We start from the raw sequence: 26,057 nt of genomic DNA, 5'->3' as shown, positions 1-26,057 counted from the left end.
GCCTCATTTTCTAGCTCATTGGGTATCCAATTTTTCACTAGGGCTTCAAATGTAGTAGTCTTATGGAGGATAAACCACCCCCCCCCCCCCCCCCCCCCCCAAAAACAAAACACACACCATTGGGGAAGTTCTAAGTGTATAAAGAGAGGCCAAAATTTCTACACCCAAAACTCTTTGTGGCCTCTCTCCTACCTCATTGCTCGACATCTGTTTCCAAATTTAACCCCATCTAACTCTATTAACTCTTAATAATATTAAATACAAGATAATGTTATGGTGACCAAATTTTAAACCAAATTTCTAAACCCTTAAATAAAATTAGAAGCAAAAATTAAAGAAGGAAGAATCCCAGTAAAATTAGAAGCAAAAATTAAAGAAGGAAGAATCCCAGTAACCATGCCTCCGACGACCACTCACCCACCGTCAACAACCACCCCAAACCAACCTATTGCATCTCATTCCCTCCATCACCACAACCAGGCCTCCCCCCTCTCACTATGTCTCACTCTCCATCTCTATCTTTCCCCCTCTTTGTGTCGATCTTGCAACAATCAATACGCCTCCTCACATCATCACTAGATCCGGTCTAATTCAAGCGCCACAATACTGATTTAATTCAACAAACCAATCATCAAATACTTGGGGTGCAACCTATATAAGGCCATCTCCAATGAAGATGGCTAAAGGTCCAAAAGCGAAAAAATGATTTGATTTGCTAAAAAAAACTCATCTCCAACCCTTTTATGGACATCACGGCAACCAAATGTATCCCCTCTTAGCCCTTTTTAGGGTCCAGCTGCAAAAATTGATTTAAATTCAATGGTTAGAATTGAAAATCCAAAGGTAATTTAATTAAATTAACCAATAAATTTAAAGTATAAACTTAAAACTAATAAATTATTGAGCGGACTATATTTAGTCCTTTCGATTGAAGTTGGTGTATGAGTATGACCTGACAATGACAAAGTTAAATGAGATTAAGTTTGAAGATGTGTCAAGCAATGAGAGATGACACACAATTACATAAAGTTTTGAATGCAGAAAATTTGTATTAGTGTGACTTTTTTTTAAGTGCATCTATATTTATGTTTAATATTGTAATTGAATAAATTTAAAAAAAAACCTAATTTATGGAAGTAAAAAAGAAAAAAAAAGAATTTACGCAAATTATTGGCATGACCATCTTTAAACGAGATGCAAATATGACAAATATGATTAAAAGATATTCAGGTGTTCTTTAATGAATATGTCATACATGATGTAGCATGTGAATCATTTGACTCTTTACTTTTTAGCTACTTTTTCTTTTTTACAGCAAACAAAGAATGAGTCAAGTATATTTAAGTTAATTTTTTAATACACGAGTCCCATTACTAACTAATAGAATAAAAACTAAAACTAATTTTGAATACTTTTTAATAGTTAATGTAACTCTGGGTTCAATAAAATAATAAAATAAATATTTGACACATCCATTAAAAAAATAAGAGAATTTAGCATTTGTATTCAATTTGCCATAAAAGTAAATTTAATATTTTATATTTGACATCTCATTAGAAGGGACCTGGCTTCTCTGCCCTCTCAGTTCCCATACACTCTCATCCCGTCATATTTTGTACAGTCACAGTTAAGCCACGTCAACATTTTATTATCTCTATAAAAAAATCAACATAAAACATTGATGTGACTTAACCGTGATCGTACAAAATATGACGGGATGAGAGTGCATGGAACCAGGACGGCAGAAAAGCCAGGTCCATATTTTGGACCCAAGTCCAAGCCTTACCAAGTTGTGGTTGAGAAAGTACAGATAGATGCAAATGCTAGAGGCAATACGGATTCTCTTCTCCTCTGAGGGTCCTATGTACCTTAAACAAACATATGGGAATCTTATCAAATAAAAAAAATCCAAGTTTTAACCGTCGGGTTATGTACAATCCCTCCCCCACCCCCCCCGGGGGTTAATACTTGTTGGGTCCCATTGAAATGGACCCATATGGGTTTTTATGCAACCCCCTGTTGATACTTGTAGAAGGATGCAGCACCCCACTTTGTTTTTGCTTTGAGTCCACCCAAAGCGATTCAGATTCCAAATGAGTAACCCCTTTTTGCTTCAGACTGTTGTTCCTGAATCTTTCTATTGAAAACCAGCCATTTCTGGATAAATCCTGATCTGGGTTTTCCGTGAAACTTCATTTTCCATTAGTTTTCACCCTTCTTTTGATATTTTTAAGTTCTGGGTTTTCATTGTTTTAGAATTTTAGTGGGGGGTTTCAGCTTTTTAGTGATTGGGGATTGTGTGAGAAGTTGGGAATTTCGCAGATGATGGGTGCGGGTATGAACTTGATTACTACTGTGATAGGTTTTGGTATGAGTGCAACATTTATCGTGTTTGTTTGCACAAGAATCATCTGTGGGAGGCTGAGAGGTAGCGAATCGCGGCCTATGTTCGAGATTGAATCAAGGGTTGATCTTGAGCAGGTATGTGATGGATTTTCTGTGCTGAACTATATTTGTTTCCTCAGGTGAGAATGATCTGATTTGGGTAATTTTCCCAGTTTTGAGCATTTTTTTTTCTGTAGGAGTTTCTGTTTTGACCTGGTTATCTATATATGTATGATTGATCACTTCCCAATTTTGCATCTCAATAGCATACTTGGGTGAGATTTTATGTATGTATTTATTCTTATATGCGTTATTCTATTCTAAATTACTCTAATTTACGACCTTTAGGGTGTTTATTATGTTCTAGTTTTGATATGAACTTTTGCTGCAGTTGAGAGTCAACTCTGAGAAATGGAAGAAATGATAATAAAAACAATAGATGTTGAAATGTACTAGTTTCCTGTTGTATGCCGAAAATTTGGGATTCTGTCTTATTTCTTTTCTTATCAGCTTTCTTATTTGGTCAATAGCTTTTTTGATATTTGATTGTTCTGTGCTCCATAATATGAAGAATTCCTACCTAAAAGCCCACCATTTGGTTTTTAGTTTTCCATTTTAACTATTGATTTTTAGATTTTAGTTTTCGTTTTGTATTTTCCCATTCCATTCCTTTCCTTCCACATCTTTCCTACCACTCTTCCTCCTCCATTGTTTAGTCCTCATTTCTCTCCCGCATTTCCCTTTTATATGTCTAACAATAACTAAAAACTAAAAACCAAATGGTTATCAAATGGACCTAAATTTTCGTGCTTTTCATTTTTGATTACCCGAAGACTAAAATATTTTCGTTCATGCCCTTTTGTATTTTTGCCCACTGCTATTGCGATTGATGTCATTCCACTAAAATTTTAGAGTTTTTTCATCTTGTCAATGGTAACTTAAGTTTTGAGCAATGGGTGCTAAGTTTGCATTGTTTGCTGGCAGCCAGAGCATCAGGCTAGTGGCCTTGAACAAGTTGTGGTTTCTGCAATCCCTACGATGAAGTACGATCAAAAGGCTTTCAGTTCCTTAGAAGATGCGCAGTAAGCTTTGCAGTTTCATTTCTCCTAGCGCCTAAGAACTCTCATATCGTTTCCTTCTTAAAATCTGATTTTAATATTGATTGACAAATATCTTGAATTTAGAGGATGCTAGTTTGCCACACCATTTTGTGAGATTTTCTTGAGAACTCATGCATTTTGGACACTGGTGAGAATGTCTAATCCGTATGCTTTTGCAGGTGCTCAATATGTTTGGGGGAGTACCAGGAGAAAGAAGTACTGCGAATCATGCCCAAATGTGGCCACAGTTTTCATCTCTATTGCATTGATACATGGCTGAGGAAACAATCTACCTGCCCAGTTTGCCGTTTACCATTAAGAGAATCCCTCGGAACAAAACATGTGAGGTCAGCAACATTTAGCGTGGCTCGATCTTTTGACAATTCTGAGATTTCAACTGAACATTCTCATCAGTGGCTATTACCTGGCACAACTGAGCGTTCAGCAGGAAACGTTAGCAACCAAGGGCATTTAGAATCTGCTCCAGGAAACCCCTCTGAACCGACCCCATCTAGAGGAGAACCAGAAACAAGGCATTGATACAATCAAAGAGATTGGTCCATGGAACCAGAAAAGCGATTGCTTCTAGCGAGCAATGCTTCTTCATATGTGGAGATGCAGTAGGGTGACTGCCCCTTCTTTTTCCTTCCCTGTCGGCAGGGAGTTGTTTCACATGGTAGGCCGGGTAGGTTTGATTGAAGAATTCTCTTACGTTGCCTAGAATGTTGCTATCCATTGTAGATCGTTCGAACTAAAACTGTGCGACAGAACTCTGAATTTTTAGGTAGAGTAGAAAGTTTGAAAATGGAGCTTACTCATATAATCTGAATGCTGTATATAAGCGCTATTCACCTCTGTTCATGCTTTGTACGAGTCAATTCATTCTACTCGCTATCGGTGCATCTTATCTACATCCTATTAAGTAAATGCATGTACCGTGGTAAAGTCCATCATTTGCGTCCTAAGTCTTGTTTCTGCTAAAGGGAAAATTGGTTTCTAGGGTTTTCAACTATAGATGATTATTTTTGTTTTTTAATTTTGTGTGAGTACATTGATATTTTTACACTAAAAGAAGGGGGAGTGAGTTCGGCTAAGCCACACAATAGACAATCTAATTTGGTATCGAATTCGCCATCCATGAGATTCAAATTTAAGACCTCTCACTTCTAAGTGAAGAGGCATACCATTAGACTGTAGTACTGAGTGGCTTCAACTATAGATGGTTAACTTAAAAGAAATTTCTCATATGATATATAGACACAATTGTAAAGCCCAGTTGATTGATAAGGGAGGGTCGGGATTTCCGGGTTCGGACATCTTCAAAGGACACTGCTTCGTTTACATGACTACGTGACGTTGTTCCATGACACATACGTTATAATTCAAATTGTTTATTACTAATCATCATTAAAGATCATTTTTAGATTATTTCATTCCAAGACTGTATTCATATGGATCAAACAAGTTAGATGATGTTATTACCTGTTAGTGTAATCGTCGATTTGTTCGACATATGAATATAGCTAAAAGGTCTTGAAATAAATTAATTTCTAGAAATGATAAAGATAATGAATGGTTGGTTAAAGCATTTGGAGATATTTTAACATATAATTCGGATCATGTCATGTGACGAGAGATATTCATTTTTCTTAAAAAGAAGGATAATTGATGCCGAGTCGCGGAGACATATTAAAAAGAATCCCAGTTGTACCAAGAATCCCCTCAAATTGGCATGGCATCAAAACAAAAACCCAAACTGAAAACACAATCTCTGATCCTTAGAATCTCCAAGTGTCGTCACACCGGTAAGAGCAAGCCCATCGTTGGGTTTGGCTCGGGGGACAGGCTTGAAAACAAGGGCCCGAGGCCCGGTGGGAGGGCTCCAGCGTGGGCTAGCCCGATCGAAAGTGGAGGCCCGAGCTCCGGGCCCGTGGGGGATTGCCAGCCCGAGAGCCCCAGGGGGGGAGTGACGTCATGCTAACGCCAGCCTGGCGTCAGCGCAATATTTAATTTTTTTTGTGTCAGGCGCGTGCACCCCACTTGCGCGTGGGGGCGCGTCGCCGACACAAAAATCAGAAAAAAAAAGAAAAAAAAAAAGATTTGTTAGTTACCGTTGGGAAGCCATGTGGCTTCCCACGGTCCGTTAGATCTCAACGGTTCCTTAATGTGGACCGTTCGATCTCAACGGTAAAAAAAAAAAAAAAGTCAGATTTAATATCCACCGTTCGATCTGAGATCAACGGTGGATATTAATATTCTTTATAAATAAATAAAAAATGAAAAAATAGTTTTAAAATTTAGAAAAGTTACCGTTGTGACACGTGGCACAATCTGGAGTGTTAGAATTCAAATTTTTTTATATCCAACGGCAGAGATTAAGTAATTGAATAAAAATTTTAAAAAAATTCAAAAAAATTCAAAAAAATTCAAAAAAAAATCTGAAAAATCTGGAAAAAAAAATTGTAAAAAAAATTGTTTTTACTTTTCTATAAATACCTTCTCATTATCATTTACCTTACACAACAATTTCATATTTTCTCAACTACTTTCAATCACATTCCTTTCTTTGTCTCAAAGTTTGAATCCATTTTTTTCAACAAAATGACCACTGGTGCAGGTACGAATTGGTCGCTTATTGAAGATGTTACGTTGTGTACTAGCTGGGTTGAAGTTACTCATAGTTCGCTTACGGGCAATGAGATGCAGTTGCGAGAGATGTGGAGTCTTATTCATACCAATTTTCTTGAGAAAATTGGTGGGAAAAGAATCAAAGAATCGATATCCAGTCGTTGGAAATTACTTAGCCAATCGTTTAGTACGTGGAGAAACGCCTTGGCACAAGCTAGTAGTAATATTCGAAGTGGGGAAAATTACTCGGATCAGGTAACAATATATTATTTATTTGATACCCAAATTTATATTATAATTATTTGTTTGTATTATTTATTTGTTACCTACATAATTTATTATTTATTGTTTGTATTATTTATTTGTTACGTACAAAATTTATTATTTATTGTTTGTATTATTTATTTGTTACCGTCATAATTTATTATTTATTGTTTGTATTATTTATTTGTTATTTATTATTTATTATTTGTATTATTTATTTGTTACCTACATAATTTATTATTTATTGTTTGTATTATTTATTTGTTACCTACATAATTTATTATTTATTGTTTGTATTATTTATTTGTTACCGACTTATATTATAATTATGTTGTTTGTATTATTTATTTGTTACTTATTTTCATTATAATTATTTATTTGTATTATTTATTTGTTACTTATTTTTATTGTGTAGGAACTTCAAGCACAAGCTTGGTACGCTGCCAAAACCAAAAGCAAAAATAAATCATTCAACCGGTGGGAATGTTGGAATATTGTCAAAGATTGTCCTAATTTAGAGTTGTGCCAGTCGGTCCAGAAGTGCACATGAACAGCACCCCTCTACACTCTACACTCGATCATGTTGATGAAGATGATGCAGAAGAAGTGCCCGAAACGCCCCTCCTTGAACAAGCATTAGGTTCGATCCGTTATCCAATTAGGCCTCAAGGTAAGAAGACTTCAAAGAGGAAAGGGGATGCTTCGAAGAATGATTATGCAAAGTTCATGGAAGAACTTACTCGCCAAGGTGAATTGATTTTGGCGAGGGAAATGGCGAAAGATGAGGCTGATAAGGCTAGAGAGGCAGCAAAAGCAGCAGCTGTTGAGAGAGAATTTTATGCTAATGAGAGAGAAAGAGAGCTACTTAGGCAAGAAAGGGGACATGTTAGAGAAGAAAGACGGGCTCAACAAGATCGTGAGATTATGAACATGTCTTTAGAAGGGAAGTCTCCAAATTCTAAATTTTTTTGGAAGTCAGAGAAAGCGGACGTGGTGCGAAGGAGGCGTGCAAGAGAAACGATAGCAAGCCAAGGTGGTTCTAGCACTGCAAGAGAAGATCATCCTAGCACCACAAATTGGTTAAGTGATGATGAATAGAGTACTTTTTGTAATCAGAGCCCATAATTTTCCAATCACTTTGGGTTGTAATTTATTATTTATTGTTTGTATTATTTATGTTGTTTCCAATTTCTTGAATATTTATTCAAATTAATTTGGTAAGTTATTTATACTAAGAATTACATATACATAAACATAAACATAAAAAAATTACATATACATAAACATAAACATAAACATACTAAGAATTACATATACTAAGAATTACATAAACATAAACATAAAAAAATTACATAAACATACCAAATAATAAAACACACCAAATAAAATAACATAAACATACCAAATTAAAAAAAACACAGTAAATGAACTTAATTATCTTCAGCTTGTTTCAATACCCACTGGTGCTCTATTAAGTCAATTTGTCGGGCATTGTGCATGTCTTGCATTTGAAATGCAGTATATCGTTGAATGAGTCTTTCATTGTAACGTCCATCCCTTTGTAATGGCTCATGTTGCACGGGCTCATCGGTGGCGTCATGAGCACAATATATACGTGTTCTTGAATTGTTCATCGGGTCTGGCTCATATTCATCAACAGCTTCATAATCGTACTCATCTTCCATAATCATGTTGTGAAGAATGATGCACGTCATCATGATGGCTCGAAGCGACTCTACATCAAACAATCTGACAGCACCCCTGACGATCGTCCAGCGAGCTTGGAGGATACCTAAACAACGCTCCACATCCTTCCTGCACCCCTCTTGACAGCTTGCAAAGTGTTTTTCCTTTGCACTCCGCGGACGTGACACTGTTTTGACAAATGTTGACCATCGCGGGTAAATGCCGTCAGCTAGGTAGTATGGGTCGTCGTACATACGTCCGTTGACCTCATACGTAACTTTTGGTGCGTTTCTTTGCAGGACATCGTTGAACACTGGGGATTGGCCAAGGACGTTGATGTCATTTTGAGCTCCCGGGACCCCGAAAAAGGCGTGCCAAATCCATGTATCAAAAGATGCAACCGCCTCTAGAATGATACTTTTTGCTCATTTTCTGTCCCCGTATGCACATTGCCATGCACTTGGACAGTTTTTCCACGTCCAGTGCATACAATCAATGCTTCCAATCATCCCAGGAAAGCCACGCATCTCTGTCTTCTTCAACAGCCGCTCCAAGTCCATGTGTGTAGGTTTGCGGAGGTACTTAGCGGTGTAGATAAATTCGATTGCTCCGCAAAACCTCATCAGGGACTCAAGAATGGTTGATTTCCCCATCCTCGTTATCTCATCCACTTGGTCTGCAGATACTCCATGTGCAAGTATCCGCAAGGCAGCAGTAATTTTTTATTCAGGCAGTAGACCCATAGCACCAAAAGCATCTTTCTTTTGCACAAAATAAGAATCATGGTTGCAAACAACAATCATGATTTTGTTGAACAAATGTCGTACCATTCTAAAACGACGTCTAAAGTACGTATCAGGGAATGCACTATTAGAAACAAAATAATCATCCAAGAGTTCCATACCTCGTCGTTGCCTGCTTCTATCAAGGTTTCCGGAACGGCTGGGCCTGCAGATATGAGCCGCAGCTTGGATGACTCGACGGGAATGTGAGGCTCTGCCCATTCTTACTTCGTCATCTCTCCTTTGACGCTCCTCATCCTCATCCCTCTCATTTCTTACCCCCTGGTGATTGAACATTGCTTCTGATTCGTTAAACAATTCTTCATCTTCCTGATTGAATTCCCACATCATCCTTGAGGAAGAAGAAGAAGACATTGTAAGAAAGAAACATAAATTATGAATAATGATACAGATTTTTGTGAATAAGGAAGCGAAAACTATGAATAATGATAGAGATCTTAAGAAAATTGGTGTGAGATTTGTGAGGATGGATGGTGGATTATATAGAGGATTCAGAAATGATTAGGTTGTACATAATGCCACGTGGCATGCCGTCATTCGTTACAAATCTGATGGAAATCTATCCTCAAAGATTGTAAACAGATTATGACACGTGGCATGCCGTCATTCGTTAAAAATCTGATGGAAATCTATCCTCAAAGGTTGTGAACAAATTATGACACGTGGCGCGACGTGATTGGTTAATAATCTTATCAGAAATCCATCACCAATAATTGTATTTTCAGATAATGACACGTGGCGTAACGACAACGATTAAAAATCTTATCTGAAATTACAAATAAAATTATTTTGTATTATTTAATAATACTTCGGATAATGACACGTGGCGCAACGAGAACGATTAAAAATCTTATTCGATATTACAATTAAAATTATTTTGTATTATTTTATAAATAAAAAAATACTAATATTTTATTGCCTATTGCCTATTGCTAGAGCTATTGAAGTGTAACGGTGGAGATGCAAATTCTATTGCCAGGCTGTTCATTAAAGGTAGTTACTGTTTATTAGATGGATTGAATAGTGCATTGTCAAGGAGGAGGCTCTAACGCTAGAGTTGCTCGAAGTAAACAATTTATTGGAGAAGCAGAAACAGAAGCCGCTTTCGTCACTCTCCAGTTAATTTCATCACTTTCTAGTTAACACAACAGGTTGATTGATTTCTACAGATACTGATCACTGCAAAGATTGAGACTTCTCCAATGGAATCCATGGCAGAAGCAGACCCGGAACCACCACCGCCACCACTATCCGACCTTATCCTCTCCCTAGAACAAGCAACCCTCATGGCCAAACAGCTACCTTGCACCGCCGACCCCACCCACCTTCTCCACATCTACTCCTCCCTCCACCAAGCCCACCACCACCTCTCCAATTTTCTCTCCACACCCAAATTCCCCCAGCCCCAGCGGCAGAACTCCCTCTCCTCCGCCACTGGCAACGAGACCATGCAAGTCGGCGACTGCGACGATGACTGTGATGGCTTTGGAGAGGGAAATTCTGGGCCCACAATTGACATTGTTGAGGATTAGATGAGGGATTGCTTCATCAAGAACAAGCGGCCCAAAAGGCGGCTTTCTCCTTCTGCGGCCACCCTGGCGGAGGAGAGGCGGCTTAACGGTGATGGGTTTGTGGGCAGTGTGAAGGGTTTTGACCCTCAGGGCTCAAAGGAGAGGGCTTTGGAGCTTGTGTACCAGTTTCATGGGTGAGTTGGGAGGAAACAGAGCAAAAACAGAGGAGTTGTGTTGCATTTTGCACTGCGATGAATGCGATGAATCCGACGATTCGCAAGGACATGAATACAGTGAGTTTTTTGTTGTATTGTTTTTTCTAATTTATGGTTTTGTTTATGTCATGGAATGGAATGGAAATGTATGACATCGTGGGTTTGATGATTATGGATTTTCATCGATTTATAGAAACATTATTAGTAGTAATATGTTGAATGAGAAAATTGTTCTTCTTGTTCATATATGTGCAAAAAATTTAATTGGGGGCAACCTTCTTGCGGGTCTTATAACAAACACGACGACAAGAGTGATAATATTTTTTGTCAACTTCATAATATTACAGCATTTTGCATTGCAAACCATAATTATCAGTCAAAAACTGCTTGAAACAAGTTTGCGAACGATTTCTTCTTTTACTAGGAACAGTATTTGGAAATTTTCCAGCTTGCTGTATATATTGTTGTGTTCACGATTGAGTGAAATATGCTGTAAGCCTGCAGCTCATGTGCTAGAGAAGGCTTGCTATCTATGTTGTTATACTTTAAACTCAAACTATGCAAACGAGATCATCACTGGATAACTCTTCTTGTCTTGACTGCCAACCAATCGCAACAATAAATTAGCAGAACATACTTGAGTCTTGACCAACATTTCCCCAAGCATTTTCAATCATCATCGGAGTGCATTTGTTCTGAACCGCAACATCTTGGATATCCGATTAAGTGTAGAATGAATTGTGTCAATACCTTAATCCCTAATTGATCATGCTATATGTCATCTACACATGGGAAAGAATCCAAATGATAACTCATGTATTGTTGGAGAATGACTACTCAAACCCTAGTCCTTACTACTGTGTGCTAGATACCTGATAAGGTTGAGACTGCAATGGTTCTTCCCCTTGTTTCGTGTCAGGAACAGTTTTATTTTACCTTTTTGCCATCAAATTGTTTTCTATCTTTTTTGCCATTAAATCTTGCGTTTGGAAATCGAACAATCATCGAAGAGAAGCCTTCAGTGAGGAAATTGGGGGTTAAGTGTGGAGATTGCTTCAGCTTAAACTTAACAAAAGAAGCATCAACCTCCACCAGAAGAAAAAAAATTCAGTTCAATCTCTAGTACTAGTGGTTCATCAATAATTATTAAAGTTTTGACTGAATTGTTCTTCGATGTTGTCAGCCCATTTAAACAAAAGAATTGTTAGACTTTCTTCCCTTGTTTTAACTGAATTGAATTCCTCTCTTTTCTGTTATAAGAAACAAAAAACATACACAATGGTAATTCTCCTTGTTTCCACCTCTCTTCATAAAAATTTCAAGGCTTCTTTCATATCCTTAGGGGGGCATCAGTACAACCGATAAGCGTATATCCTCCTTCCTCGAACAAGGTAACCATCCCTGCCTTACTGTATCTATCACCGTCTTCCTTTGACTAATATGTGTACAAACACTATTGTTACAGTTACGTTATTAGTCAAAGAATAGTCTAGCATATAGGCTTTTCTTCAGGTCGTCTCTGCTAAAGCACTAGAAACTATTTTCTAATCTGATGCTGCAGTGTCAAGTAAGATTCAGGTAGGGAAGTAGTTATCCAGTAATAAGGTCATTGTAAAGTTTTCGTATGCTAAGCCAGGTTACCATTTATAAACTCGTGTCATTTAGTTTTTGTATTTTGCACTGAAGAAAGAAAGTTTAGTGCCCAGAGCATATGTAGCCAGACCGGACGTAAAGGGTCAAGGTCTCTCGGTGCCAGGCACCATGTAGTTATTTGCTAACTTCAACTATAACGGATTTTTGTATTCTTTGGCCTTTCAAAAAATTTCATCATGTAGAACAAGTGTTTGGTTGAAAGACTAATTATATTTCTCATTTTTCATGTAGTTTCACCTTTCAGTCAAGGTATGCAATTCAAGCCTTTCAAATTAGAAATTAACACGTGGAATAGCTGTGCCCGAGTTGATGAACTACAGGCTAAAGGGTTTTCTACCCCTACCGATTGAGGAAGGTGAGTAAAACTTTGTTTCTCAGTGTTATATTGTTCTTGTTGTTTGCATCGGCAAAACCAATCAGATTCTTTCTGACTATAAATTTTTATGGGTTACTATTGTTTAGTCTTGCATCATCAATGAAGTATGTTTTCTTGTTAAATTATGAATTGGGTGTTCGTCATAGTAATTCTTCATCATATCAGAAACTTCAAAAACACAAAAACATAATCTTGAATTCTGTATATGAACTTCAGTTGGAACGATCCTCTTACTCGTCAAATGAGTCTTACAACAAAACACAAAACACAAAACACAAAACATAAACATTTTGGAGCACGTTTGCTAAACATTTTGTTTTTTAGCTGAAATAGAGAAGATATTGGAGAAATGACAGGGAGAAAAACATGTGATCCCCTTTGGCCCATCCAAGCATTTCCATATGTTCCCTTCACTGAAAAGATACAATTACTGCAGCTAAATTCAAAATGAAAAGTCTTCTCAAAAAAAAAAAAAAAAAAAAAAAAAAAAAAAAAAAAAAAGTCAAAATGAAAAGTCATTTAACCTTTCTATTTAACTTGTAAAAAATGATTCTGAATATATTCCCATGCTATCACCATTCAGAATAGCTTTACGTACGCAAGAACACATGCATATACTATGAATAATGGTTAGTATCGAAAACTTCTTTTGACTTTAAAATTACTTTGAAAGGCAAACAAAGCGGGTTTTTCTGTCTCAAATTTCCATATAAATAGCGTTTTTTAATTTACTTTGAAGAGATAAATTAAGGGAGTTTTAACCAAACACTCCCGATACTGTTCACTTTAACAAAAAACCAAAGTAAATCCTAGTAACATTCACTTACAACACCTTTTTGTCCTTTTCGTTAAAACTCAAAGTTTTTAAGCCCTTTTCATTAGTTTTCCTATAAATTAAGCCATGGAAACGGTTTTTAGTGGGAGACTTGTGGTGCTAATGTTACGTACTATCACTATGCATGTTCTATTCTATCAATACTAATGATTGTGGAAGCTGATGATCTTCTCTTCATTTCTCTTCACATCATTCCCCAATTCTCTTTTCACTTGCTTCTAATTCTAGTGAAGACTTTAAAGTTACAAGTATTATCCCCACATCGTTCATGATATTTAGTCAAATTCCCGACAACACGAAAGAAAAATTTGGGTTAGGCAGAATTAGGATACTCCTGTCCGAGAATTGGTTCATTTTCATGAATAGATATTCTTGTTTCTGGGAAAGGAAGCGAGATTTCAAATGCCTCACAAAATGTAAATGCCACATATGTCTTCCATGTGGTAAATGATGCATACAATAACCTTATACAGAGTTATGTTGCTGCAGATTTTAGGCAGATTGGTAACCCTCTCGGTGATCATGACATAGGGCTATTTAGCATTATTTATGGCTTATTGGGTCATGATGTTCTTGCATACTTGCAATCTAATCTTTTTGAAAATACCATAGCAGATCCTGAGTTCTGGACCTGGTTAGCCATGGCGCATGCACTCGGGACAGCATATCTTGGAACTGAGAAAAGAATTATGGAGAAATCAAACAAGTAGGTTTTGGGGTGTTAGTAGTTTCAAGTGATACATCAATATTTAATGTACTTTTAGGGCAAGTAGATGGTGGCGGCCAATGTTGGGAGTTCTAGGGCCGTTATCTGTTGTAAAAATGGTATGCTTAGACCATCTCCAACCTTGACCTATAACCTATTTTTCCCCTTATATTCCCGGCCCCCGCCCCCCCCCCCGCGGGGGCGTGGCGGGGGGGCAATCCAACCAAACCCAAGCTTAAAATTGGACCTAAAACCTAAAACAAAGCCAGATTTAGCCCAGGATTAGTGGGGCTGGCCCACCATATATGTATATTTTATTTAGTGTGATATTTATAAATTCAGTGAAACCAACCGTTAAAATCTAATTTGATGAAATTCAAAGGTAAAAACAAAAATTTAACGGTCCAAATTTAAATCTAATGGCTAAAGTAATTAAAAAAAAAACTTTTATATGTTTCATATTTTTTCATAGTGTTTAACGAGTTTCATGGTGTCTGTTAATGATTTTTCAGTATTTGTCAGAATCTAAATATTTTTAGGTTAAAATGTTCATAAAATTAAATTAGGATAGTCTACATAATTTTTTCTTTTAAAAAAGTTACTTTAAGGAAAAAATTAGCCAAAGTTCATTCTTTAATAATCTGGGCTAAAATTTTAGGCCAAAAGGGTTGAAGTAGAAAAACTGTTTCTGGGCTAAAAATTTTAGGTTTTAGGCCAAGGGTTGGAGATGGTTGTAAGAAAGTGTCATAAACAAGAAGGGGTGTGATATCCACACACCCCATTTTACTTCTCACACACCTTTTGAATTTTCAGTCGTCGGATCGGATGAATTGAAGAAGATCAACGGACAAAAATTATCAAGGAGTGTGTGAGAAGTAAAATGAGGTTGTGGATAGCACACCCCAACAAGAAAGGTGGTTCTTTCGGGGCATCATGATTAACAAGGGTGTTTGGTGTTACACACATGAAGAAATATATCAGTTGTAATTCTCACGGGGTTGTGGAGACGATAGATGATGAAATAGAGTTCCTTGTGTTGGCATACGGAAGTGATGTCCAACCAAAAAGTTGTGGATTCCGTCATACAAATAAAGATTGTGCATAAAGCAGCAGAGTACCTTACACAAGAGGCACAGAATATGACGATCTATGATCGCCATGCTGGTATTTCTTCTATGATTGTAAGATTTTGGTGATTATTTACAAATCTGTCATTGGGTATTTGCGGGCTTGCCATTCTGAACTAAGCACACGCTTCTATCATCTGGGTGCGTTTTGCTTCCATCTTCTCTGTCACACTCAGCCTCTCTATAACCCTTTCTCTTTCACTCTTTTTCAGACTCTGCATCTCTCTCGACCCTCACCGTCTTCACCTTCTCCGTAAAACCCAGAGGCCGAGAGGCCTGAGTCCATATCACAACTTGCCACTCCGGCAGCCTCAATTCCATCAAACAACTACTAGCTCCTGGACCTCCCTCTTTCTCTTCTCTGTAAACACCGAGGCGCACCAGCGCCCCCATTTTCCGGCGAAACATCACCACAGAACCACCACCATTCACTCTGTTCTACTCAGGACACACAGGCGAAGGCCTTTCACTGCGCAGTCAGTTCTAAAATGTCTGGTCTTGCCGTGATGGGTTATTGGGTTCTTGCGTCGGGTCGTTCAAACGGGGCATTCAGGTATTGTATTTATTTGATTAATTAATTAACTATTTATTGATTATATGTTTTGATTTCTTTTGGGTTTTTTTATTTTTTATTTTTGTATATTTCTGTTTTTCTTTAATTAGTCTGAAATTTGGATTTTTAAGTTTTGCATTCATGCAACTTTAGGCCTCTGGGTTTGTTGTTTTAGAGCTAAAGAAGACAATTTAAATATAATTTGAATCATTGACGTGATCACCGCTTCCGACCTGGGTAAGCCACCCTTACACTCCTCCTTTCTGTTTTCAATTTAGGACTCGAATTCAAGCGTTCATGTCTTTTAGGTTATACATACTTCTTTCGTCCAATCCTCATCACTCTCTCCTCTCTGTCTCTCTCTAAACAATTTCCAATTGGTTTTTACAGAGAGAAAGTGGCAGCAGCAGCAGTGGGGAAGGAAGGACTATTCCTGTTTCTGTGATCATTTCTGCCCTTCAAAGCTCTTGGCTTTGGCTTTGGCTCCGTTAACTGTTGAGGTAATTATTAATCCATACTTTGATTGTAATTTTGGTTTTTTTTTTTTTTTTTTTTTTTTTTGTTTTTGTTTTTTTGCATAAGTTGTGTATAATATTGCTTCAATCATTTATTGCGTTCCTTTTATATTATTGAGTATTGAGTTTTTCTGGAAATTGTATAAATTTGATCTTTTATTGAGTATTGCGTTCCTTTTATATCTGTACTCAAATTGCATAAATTATTGAGCTTTTGTTTGGTACTTTTACGGCTAACTGTGCTAATTAGTTCATACCCAAAAAGGAGCAGAGAATAATTGTTCTAATCAGTAATTCCCCACTCTAAGAACTTGAGACCTTGGATGATATGCATTTCTGAGATTTTCTGGTATACTAACGGACCCTGAGATTTTTGTGTCTCCAGAGTTCTCCAGCCAACCACAGACCCCTGGTTGCCATACTTTCGTTGCACGCAGATCTTCTGGTATACTCACTAAGCATAAATTTAATGGTTTACAGAAACTTTTAATTTATCCGTCCTAAATATCTTCCTTTATTCTTGATGCCATGCTACTTGCTCGACCTTTTCTTGCATCAGTTGTGTCACCTAAAATTAAAATGACATGAAATAGTTTCCCTACATGCTTAATGTTGTGAATGCCGGTGATGTTAGAAATTTAGTGATTGTTGCTCTCTTTAATATATCTATACTCATGTGTTTTACAGATGCGCAATTCAAAAGAACTGGTTGCTGTTTGGGTGAGAGGTGTATAATTTCATTTAAAAAAGAACTGTTTTGGTTGCTGGTGGTGGTTTATCTATATTTGATTGGTAATTTCAACAATCGACGATTCAATAATATTTTAACTTCCATTTCTATTGTTAGAAGACAACATCTCCATCTCGATTCTTCTGCATGATCAAAATGTATGTTTGGCTAAGACAACCATGCTTTACGGGTAGAGAGGAAGCTGCGATTAGAAACAATGTTGAGCGAGATTTAAGTCTTCATTTGACCAAAAAAAAAAAAAAAAAAAAAAAAAAAAAAAAAAAAAAAAAAAAAGAAGAAAAAACTTTGATTAAGATATCTAGATTTGTTATTTTATTCTATTGACAGTTCATTGTTTGATTGGTTTTGTTGATTTCCTCCACTTTTTAACAAATATTCGTTAATCTACCTATTTTATTTGGGTGATAAGTTCACTCTTTTAATCTTAGCTGAAGGAAGATATAGGGCGTGGTTTTGTTAATGGCGGTGGATGATTTGGATGAAAGTAATCTTGGGGATTTTTTTGCTTGCAGTTGTTTAGGCCCGGACTGAAGAAGTTTTGTGGAATGAGATTCTTATCAGATTCTTATACCAAATTGTTTCTCCGTTTATGGCCGGTAATAAACAGTCCAACCAGTAGCTGATAAAATGTCATTGTATATATGCTTTTGACGATTTCTGTTACGATAATGAGGGAATCTAGAGGATCAAGGCCACTTGATCTAAGGTTTGTACTACTCTATCCCTTTCTTTCTCTCTGTGAATTTCTTGAAATTGATGACTCACGTTCTGATTCTTGCTATGTTTGGGAGCAGAGAAAGCACTAGATTAGCTTTGATCACTTGATTTTTTTCTTTTTTAGTTCAGCACAGTCAAACTGCATAATCCTACCGTTGGGCTATTTCTAGGGAGGGTTTATGTTTACTTTTGTTAGTCTGTTAACAGTTTGGTATGTCTATCATATTGATGGAACTAATTTGTGAGTTAATTATGGTTTAGATTGTTGAATTTTGTATTAGGAATTCCCTTTGGAAACTGTCACAAGCGATGTGTCTGTTGTGGCTACAGGAATCAAAAGTGAGTGAAAGGTAAAGCTTCTCTCTCCAAACATTCATCGTCAGCAATTCCAGCCAGAGCCAGGTATATCTCTCCTCTTGCTTTCTCTCTACGATGTTCTATCCCAATTTCTCTCAGAAAGTAAGGGTTTTGGTTTGCATTCTTGGATTAGATTTGTATATATTCCATTGCATCTCAGTTTTCTCTGATATAATAGCATAATCTGGCTCTTGGTATTCTAACTTTGCTTTCTTTGCATCAAAATTGTATATGGCTCTTGGTTTTCTTGATCTAATTTTTTATTTTATTTCTATAATTAGATAAATTAAGGTTAAAATTTTCTATTAGTATATGATTATTCGATTCTGATATATCACTTTCCTCCATTTGATGTGATTTTGGATTATTAGGGACTCATGCTTGCCTTCCGAGTTTTCGTTGAAAAAAGGCTTTTAGCTGAGTAATTTACTAATTTGGTTTTGATTATCAGCTAAAGAGAATAGGGGGTTTAATTTGTAATTATTTTGATGTGGTGAAAAATTTTAGATTTTACACATTTTTCCAGTTCAGGATGATAAAAATTTAGGGCTTTGATTTGTTGATGTGATTTCCACGTACTTTGACTTCAAATAGAAATGCAAGGATATATTAAATGTGTTTTTTAGTCTTCATCTATTTGTTTAACCCTTAATGATATGTGAATTGTTGATTGATAATTTGATAATATGTACGCTATTATTGAATCAGAAAAATTAATTTGTTGGGCTTGGTTGTTTTGGCACGTAAGATTACGAGGAAGAGGAAAAAGAAAATTTATAGCCTGCCAAGGATGTTTTGGAATGTCTTGAGTTGACGTGTCTTTTTCCAGGTTTTAGCGAAGTTTGAGGTTTGATGTGTCTTCTCCATTCCTGCATATTATTTATCAATGAAAGGCTTTCTCTCACTGTGAGCTTCTAATTGTAATCCTTACCTTCAAATTTGAACCTTCCACGATTGAACTTCCACTGTAAAGGCAATCTTTGTACGTGACAATTGCATTGGTGGGCCTTTTTTGCAGCTTCCAGAAATCATTGCTGCTTTAATCTCTTACACCCAATTGTTCATCATAGAAAACTCCTAAATACAGTGAGATCACTGAGATGCCTTGTAATGTTGTTTTAATGAGTGCACAAGTGCATGATTTACTTTATACGTGACCTTTAAATTGACTTGTATGCTTGAGTCCTTGCTCCCTACAATGATCTTCCCCTGAACTGCTGCCATGCACTTCACCTTTTTACTCTTGCAATTGGCTTTGGCCTTTCTTGATGCATCAGACACCTGGAAAATTGATGTTCCATAAAGATAAGCAATTGTTCCTTTTATTAGTAATTATATGAAGTAGGCATATTATGCAATACAATGTCTACATTCAATTAGTAAATATTGAGTTTATTTTTGTCAAACAGTGGCATTTTGATTCAGGTTTAAGCTTCTTAGTGGCATCATAAGGGTTTCTTTGGGGGGTGGTGATAGGTAATTTGATGGCTTATACATATAAATATTCAACCTATATTGTTAATTGTATGTAAGAATTGATTCAAGACAATATGAAGCTATCAATGGATTACATTGTTGACCTCCTTCAATTCTATTCCTTTATACATGGTTGAACTGATACCTCCTATTTGTTGGTGAGATAGTCTACCAAAAGATTATGGAGTTCAATGTAGGAGAGTACAATTTTTTCATGTGGAGGTATTCCTTATTTTGGTTTAAGGTACTGAAGTCTGAGTCAGGAGACGTTTTCTAATTAAGAAAACATCAACAATGTACAAGAGAAAATCAGGTTCTCTTTTGCAATTTACACCACCAAAATATATATAACTTCTTCATCTTTGTACGGATGTCTCTGTAAAAATATATTATTTCCTGCTTTTAATTTTAGTTTTTTGTTTCTCTTTTTGCAGTTTTTCACCAAACAAACAGATTATAAGCAATTTTTTTCCAATTATTTCTTGCTTTTAATGATCATGAGGTTGTAGATTGAAGGAATAAAAGAGTCAAAACAATATGAAGAAAAAATAGTGGAGACATCTGCAACCGGTTGAACAAAGGTAATTCTTATAGCCACCGAATACTCAGGGGTTCAATCATACAATTTGTTTTATGTTCTTTTAGTGTTTTCAGGCATTCACGTGTTTGCTTATTATAGATGATGTATTTCTGTATGTACTAATATTTGTCTTAAAAAAATAATTAGTTTTTCCTCCTTGGTGTTTGCTGATGCGCTTCTCGAGACAGCGTTGGAACATGGAGATGATGGGGATGGAGGGGATGAGGAGGAAATGGCAAAGGAGGAGGACCAAAACGTGTTCTCTGTTAGGATAATTGGTGCCCTGAATGCCAGAAAGTCTGCACTCACCACTCATTAATTATATGGTTTGTTCCTTTGGTTTTTATGGTTTAAATGTATTTAATTTGATGGTGTTTTTGATAAATTGTTGAATATATTTTTAGTTTAGTTATTGATTGTATTGAGTGTGGTTTATGCTTTTGGTATTAAGTAGTTTTTTCGTATCGCTAAACCCCTTTTGCAGTAGAGAAACGTGAGTTCTTCTAAGGTGTCTAAGTGAGTGTCAATCACAGAGTATTGTGTTCGAATATCTGTCCAAACAAAAAATTTCTTTAGAATGAAATAAATGAAACAGCTTTTGAGACTCCCTCATTTGAGATGTGTATTGGTTCTGAAAGTATAAGACCAAAAGTTACATTTTCATTCCCATTTACAGAAATACAACTTGCAGAATTAGTTAAAAGTATCAAATGACTAGCATGTGAATTTGTGTATGGTTAAAAATAATCTTATCCTTAAGGAATTGTCATATTGCTTTGATTAAGTTATACATGGCCATGATAAGGTATTGCTCATCCCCACAAACATTTTGTACATGTGTGGCATTAATATATTTTATTTTCTGATTGAATTTGTTTTGATTCAATGGGGTTGGTGAGCTAAACAGCAAGCGGCTTTCTTTTAGTTTTTGGATAGCTCTTCTGGGTTTTTCTTCATTTTTTTTTCTGATTGAATTTCATTTGATGCAATGGGAATTTCACTTTGTTCGTGGTTTGTGAATTGAAATACATTATACATGTATCGTGAAATTCATTATTTTGAGTATGTTCTTACCTGACATTTGGAAACTTTTGAGTATGTTCTTACCTGACGTTTGTAAGCTTTTAATTAGTTATGAAAGTTAATATATTTAGTCCGTATTTATAAACGTATGACGTACAATCAGTTTCTTGTCAGTTGGGTTGAAATGATGTTGATTGTGCTGTTATAAAGCTCCTTTTTATAGTTAGGTTGAAAATCATGTTAATAGATTCTTATTTGGTTGGTCCGATCCGTAACAGTCTAACAGATGGATTGTTTTCTTTAAATTAAAATTTGATCCTTTTTTTTTTTTTTTTTTTTTTTTTTTGTGTGAAATTATAATGGAATTGCTAATTTGTTGAGTATATCTTAGATTCTTGATTGCACCTGCCCGCAACTATTACATTGTCTCTGGACTGGATGGATTTTTATAATTTCTAGGATCCACAGTTGCAATGCTTTTGAAGCATAAAGTAAGGAGGAAGCTACTATTATGGAGCTTCTTTGGCATGGTAAGTTGAAGTTGTGTATCGTTTTTTTTTCGTTCATGGAATTCATTATCCTGCTAGCTTGGCAATTAGCAGTGTGCACAATTGGTAAAATGTTTGAACAAATGTGTGGAAGTTTGAATTGTACTAATGAAGGTGAATTTTAACAACTTTAACTTAGATTTCTTAATAATTTGATCCGTCTTTCTTTCATTTGTGTTCGACCACTTTACCTTTTTTGTATATAAGTAAACTGTTAATCAAAAGCCACAGAAACTACCTAACTGGAATGTGTCAATCTTTTGTTTCTTTAGTTTTTCATGTAGATAGAAAAAAAGACTTTGATCTTTTGTATGTGAATTATATTATGTATGTGAAAGTTTTCCTACCATTTTCCATTTCAAACGTATTAATCTTCTATGACACAATCGTTCATATCTTTCGAACATAATCTTTTATACAAGTTCTAATGTCGCAATGTGTGTTATCTGCATTGGTGCATTTGTGGGTCTGATTCCGTTCGTACCGCCTTTTTAGTGCACCATTGATGCATTCAAGTCATCAAGTTTTATAATGTATATGCATGCATCAGTCATTCCGTTTGGTGAATTCCAAAAAATAACAGCATCTCTGTACACTCTATTGTTCTTTGTACATAGGCACAAATGAGAGCGTCTCTGTACACTTTTGCTCTTTTGCATGCAGGGCAAATGGAGATGGCAATTGTTGTGGTTCACACACTCCGTCCTTTTTATTTAGAGCAAGTGGAGATGGCTGTTTGAATAAAATGAAGAATTTGGCCAGGTAATTCGGTTTTCCACTAACCGGCATTTGGTTTTTTAAATGTTTATGCAGGGAGGGATGAGTTATGTACTCTGATTTCCTTACATTCTCGTTACATGTTACCCAATTTAAAATTGTGACTCACATGGAGGTGGATTTTGACAGGATTTGTGTTTTTAAATTGTAGTGTTATGTTGGCATTATTGCTTATTTATGAATGCAAGTCTATTTTACATCTATTTAATGTCTTTAATTTTGATCTCCACATTATTTAATGTTCACAATTGCCTCGTTACTCTGAATACCGAGGCAGCCCCAATCAATTCTGGAATCATTTTTACAAGTTCCAAAATACAGTATGTATAACTTAATCTCAAATTTATTCATCTCACAAACATTCGCATCATATCCATAGTTTTTTATTGCTCGAACTCTTCCACACTTCATTTTCCACTATTTTGCATCTGTATAGTAGACTTATCATTTTCCCAATCGCTGGATGTATGTAAATGGAAAAAGAAATATCAGACACAATTTCGTAAAAAGAAGTTTTCTGTGTTGCTTAGTTAGGTGTGTTGTTCAATTGAGTTACAAGGGACCAATCTTGATTCTTCACTATATGCTTGAAATTTTCAAAAAAGACAACTTAAGAGCTCAAGTCTGAATATCTTTGTTATTTAGTAGTGAATTTGTAGCACAGTGGAAATATGTGGAATGATATTTCTGCCTTTCAATTCTAATTGGCGATCTGCTGCCAATTTGAACCTTTTCAGGGTGTTCGCCACCGGAGGTTACGCAGGTGTGCAAACGGTCACAGTGGAACTTGGATTACACAAAGCACAGCGAGCAGGGTGATAGGTATATTTTCTCACCTTTACCATTTTAGGATTTAGATTAGTGATAAATTAATTTGAATCATGTGGCGTGATATTTCCACTGTGTTACAGACTATGTTATGATAAATTAATTCGAATCATGTGGCATGATATTAACATAACTAGCTACCTTTGTTGTGGTTTTGTCGATCATACCCAAGGGAGACTTTTCAACTTTTTGGTTTGAACATCTGTGCTTGACTAGCTGCTCGAACAAGAACGGAACATTTTTTTTTTGGTTTTTTGTGAACTGCTAAAACAGGTGCCTAGCCTGCAGGACATATATTTTGCCATCTTAATTGCAGTGGCAAAATGTGTGTGAGCTGCATGTTGCTTCAGTTTCTTCTCCTTCATATGGAAACATGGGTTCTGCATATTTTTGGCTTTGAACATTTGTGCTTGGAAAATTAGCTACTTGAACAAGTACTGAACACTTTCTATGTTTTTTATTAACTGCTGAAATAGGTGCCTGCCCTACTGGACACATATTTTGCTATCTTAACTACAAGGGCAAAATATGTGTGAACTGCATGTTGCTTCTGTTTCTTATGTTTCTTATGGAAATAGAACATATTTTGGCAACCATGTCTTTGTGATCAAGAACATTCAATTTCTTCCTACTAATTGTGCAATGTCTTTACATGTCAACTCAGTTGAATGTATATAAAAGCCAAGTTGCTTATCTTATTGACCTCATTCACTCATGTTTCCCTTAGTTCATTCATGATTGTGTTGAATTTATTCAGGTTAAATGTGTCTTATTTATGCAATTATGCCTGAAACAGTTGGTTCCCTGCTGCAACGTGCGGGCTTATTTTCTAGTTATATTTATTTTAAGGATTTATAAGTACTTGAACTCCATAACCTCTTTTACATAACTAAGCCAATCCAAAAATTCTTCAACTTGGAGGCTCCCTTACCTAGCTACGATGCAGATCGCAAATTTATCCTTCAAAGTTTTGGGTTTGTTAGGAATGCTTTTGCAGGAAACACTTTTGCTAATAAGTACTTTTGTTTGCATGTTTGTTTGTATGTATGTTTGTTTATTTAAGACAGATATATTTATACTAATGGGTAGAGGATTTGGGTTAACCCTCACATTGAGCAATGTCATCATAGTTTGGTATTGAAACTCGCCAGCCACGAACTATTTGCTCACAAGCATTGACGGGGCCAATGAAGGCCAACAGGGTCGCATGACCCATCTTCCAAGTTTTTGTTATATGATTGTATTTTTTTACATGAAAATCCTTGAGGATTTGACCCTGCTTATAAGTGAAAGAAAAATACTACTAGATTGCAGTATTAGGTGGCATAATATTTTCTTAACGTTGAACATACGAGGTACCAAATGAGCCCCTCAATTTCCCTTCATGCTCTTCAATTAAGCTCAAGGAGCTTCACGAACTGTAAACTGGCCGAGAAGAATAACAAACTTTCAATCTGAGTGCATCAGTTGATTGGTTGTGAGTGGAAATGAAATATATCACAATGACATATCATGATATGTGGCCACATTATTATTTAATAAAAAAGGTAAGAATCGATTTCAACATGTTTAGTGTTAAGCATGATCATTGTTTAGAGGCTAATCGAACTAATAATGTTTTACATGTGGAAAAATTGCGTGTTAAAAGTAGCAAACCCATCACTGATGTTTATAGCATGCTAATTTTTGAATTTTTTTTATATTTCTTTTATGAAAAGGGGGCCAGCACGACAGTCCACTATTTTGATAGCTGGGAAGACTTATAGAGGTATATAAGCCTACCCCTAACCACCAGTGATTCACCAACGCCAATAATTTTGAAGCAGTTTAATAAGCCTGTTTATATTGAGTTGATACCTTATTTGCATGAGGAGAAATTTTGTGGTCCGAAAACCAGACAACATTTCCCACAGCTAGGGTTGGTTCGGTTCGAGATACCAAACCGATACTTGAATACCAAAAATCAAACTGAAAACTTTTGGGATGAAATTTTGAAAATCGAAACTGAACCAAAATTTTAGTGTCTTGAAATTCAGTGATACAAAAATTATTTCGATTTTTCGGTTTGGGATTAGGAATGGGCCTTCATGTCCAATTTTTGGGCTGAAATTTGGTTAGCCCAATTTTGGGGCCTTTTGAATGTGTAACTTATCTTAGTTTGGTTAGCCTAATTCGATTCATACCAATTTGGTTAGCCTGATTCATACCAATTCATACCAATTTTGTCAGTCCAATTCATACTACATTTCTTTGCACAATTTATAATTTTATAATAACAAACTACAAGCAAATCATGTTCATTAGTATCAATGTATCATTACTAATTACCATCTCTATACTAACAAACTACTTAAATTAAACATGCAACCAAAATGAAATAAGTTAAGTTACAAACACAAAAGTAAAAAATTAAGTTACAAACCAAAATTCTAAATGAATTTAAAATTAGTTAAAACTTGAAAGCTCAAGTTCATGAAGATTGAGAGGAGTTTCGAGAGAGAGAATAAGAGATAGGTGTGGATGTGGTGTGGGTGGACTGCGAATTGGGCGACGAAGTTAGGGGAGGAGGAGAGCTTGAGTCTTTTGGGTTTGGGCAGAGTCAAAAGAGACAGATAGTCGAGGTCTAGAGAGAGAAAAGGGTTT

At 36.0% G+C, this 26,057-nt stretch overlaps 2 protein-coding genes and 1 pseudogene across 11 annotated transcripts; all 3 read left to right on the top strand.

The window, feature by feature from the left end:
• Positions 1-1,953: 1,953 nt before the first annotated feature.
• Positions 1,954-24,121, top strand: LOC137719623 (RING-H2 finger protein ATL7). Of its 9 annotated transcripts, none has more exons than XM_088698151.1 (22): positions 1,954-2,481; positions 3,370-3,467; positions 3,665-5,290; positions 10,036-10,670; positions 12,477-12,600; positions 14,072-14,162; positions 14,976-15,326; positions 15,502-15,842; positions 15,974-16,079; positions 16,233-16,342; positions 16,743-16,802; positions 17,045-17,149; positions 17,621-17,814; positions 18,156-18,227; positions 19,012-19,088; positions 19,201-19,971; positions 20,093-20,239; positions 20,427-20,564; positions 21,653-21,791; positions 22,473-22,571; positions 23,324-23,408; positions 23,891-24,121. In XM_088698151.1, the coding sequence occupies exons 1-3, from the start codon at positions 2,323-2,325 to the stop codon at positions 4,023-4,025; spliced, it is 618 nt and encodes a 205-aa protein (XP_088554277.1). In that variant the 5' UTR covers positions 1,954-2,322; the 3' UTR covers positions 4,026-5,290; positions 10,036-10,670; positions 12,477-12,600; positions 14,072-14,162; positions 14,976-15,326; positions 15,502-15,842; positions 15,974-16,079; positions 16,233-16,342; positions 16,743-16,802; positions 17,045-17,149; positions 17,621-17,814; positions 18,156-18,227; positions 19,012-19,088; positions 19,201-19,971; positions 20,093-20,239; positions 20,427-20,564; positions 21,653-21,791; positions 22,473-22,571; positions 23,324-23,408; positions 23,891-24,121. The 9 variants fall into 9 exon arrangements, with proteins under 9 accessions (XP_088554277.1, XP_088554278.1, XP_088554280.1 ...); XM_088698152.1 differs by adding an exon at positions 11,935-11,983 and having other exon boundaries at positions 14,976-15,842; positions 15,996-16,079; XM_088698154.1 differs by adding an exon at positions 11,916-11,983 and having other exon boundaries at positions 14,976-15,842; positions 15,996-16,079.
• LOC148699194 (uncharacterized) lies at positions 10,069-24,121 on the top strand (annotated as a pseudogene). The gene is made up of 18 exons (XR_015965014.1): positions 10,069-10,670; positions 12,477-12,600; positions 14,072-14,162; positions 14,976-15,842; positions 15,996-16,079; positions 16,233-16,342; positions 16,743-16,802; positions 17,045-17,149; positions 17,621-17,814; positions 18,156-18,227; positions 19,012-19,088; positions 19,201-19,971; positions 20,093-20,239; positions 20,427-20,564; positions 21,653-21,791; positions 22,473-22,571; positions 23,324-23,408; positions 23,891-24,121. The product of XR_015965014.1 is annotated as an uncharacterized LOC148699194 (transcript).
• On the top strand, positions 12,555-14,166 carry LOC148699195 (putative protein phosphatase 2C 58). Its single transcript, XM_088691843.1, has 2 exons — positions 12,555-12,600; positions 13,823-14,166. Exons 1-2 carry the CDS (start codon positions 12,555-12,557, stop codon positions 14,164-14,166), a joined length of 390 nt encoding a protein of 129 aa, XP_088547969.1.
• Positions 24,122-26,057: the final 1,936 nt, after the last annotated feature.

The sequence above is a fragment of the Pyrus communis genome, chromosome 1 (assembly GCF_041283825.1).
Source record: "Pyrus communis isolate YQ-2024b chromosome 1, ASM4128382v1, whole genome shotgun sequence".
Taxonomy (NCBI): Eukaryota; Viridiplantae; Streptophyta; class Magnoliopsida; order Rosales; family Rosaceae; genus Pyrus; species Pyrus communis.
This window is presented reverse-complemented; position numbering and strand designations above follow the sequence as displayed.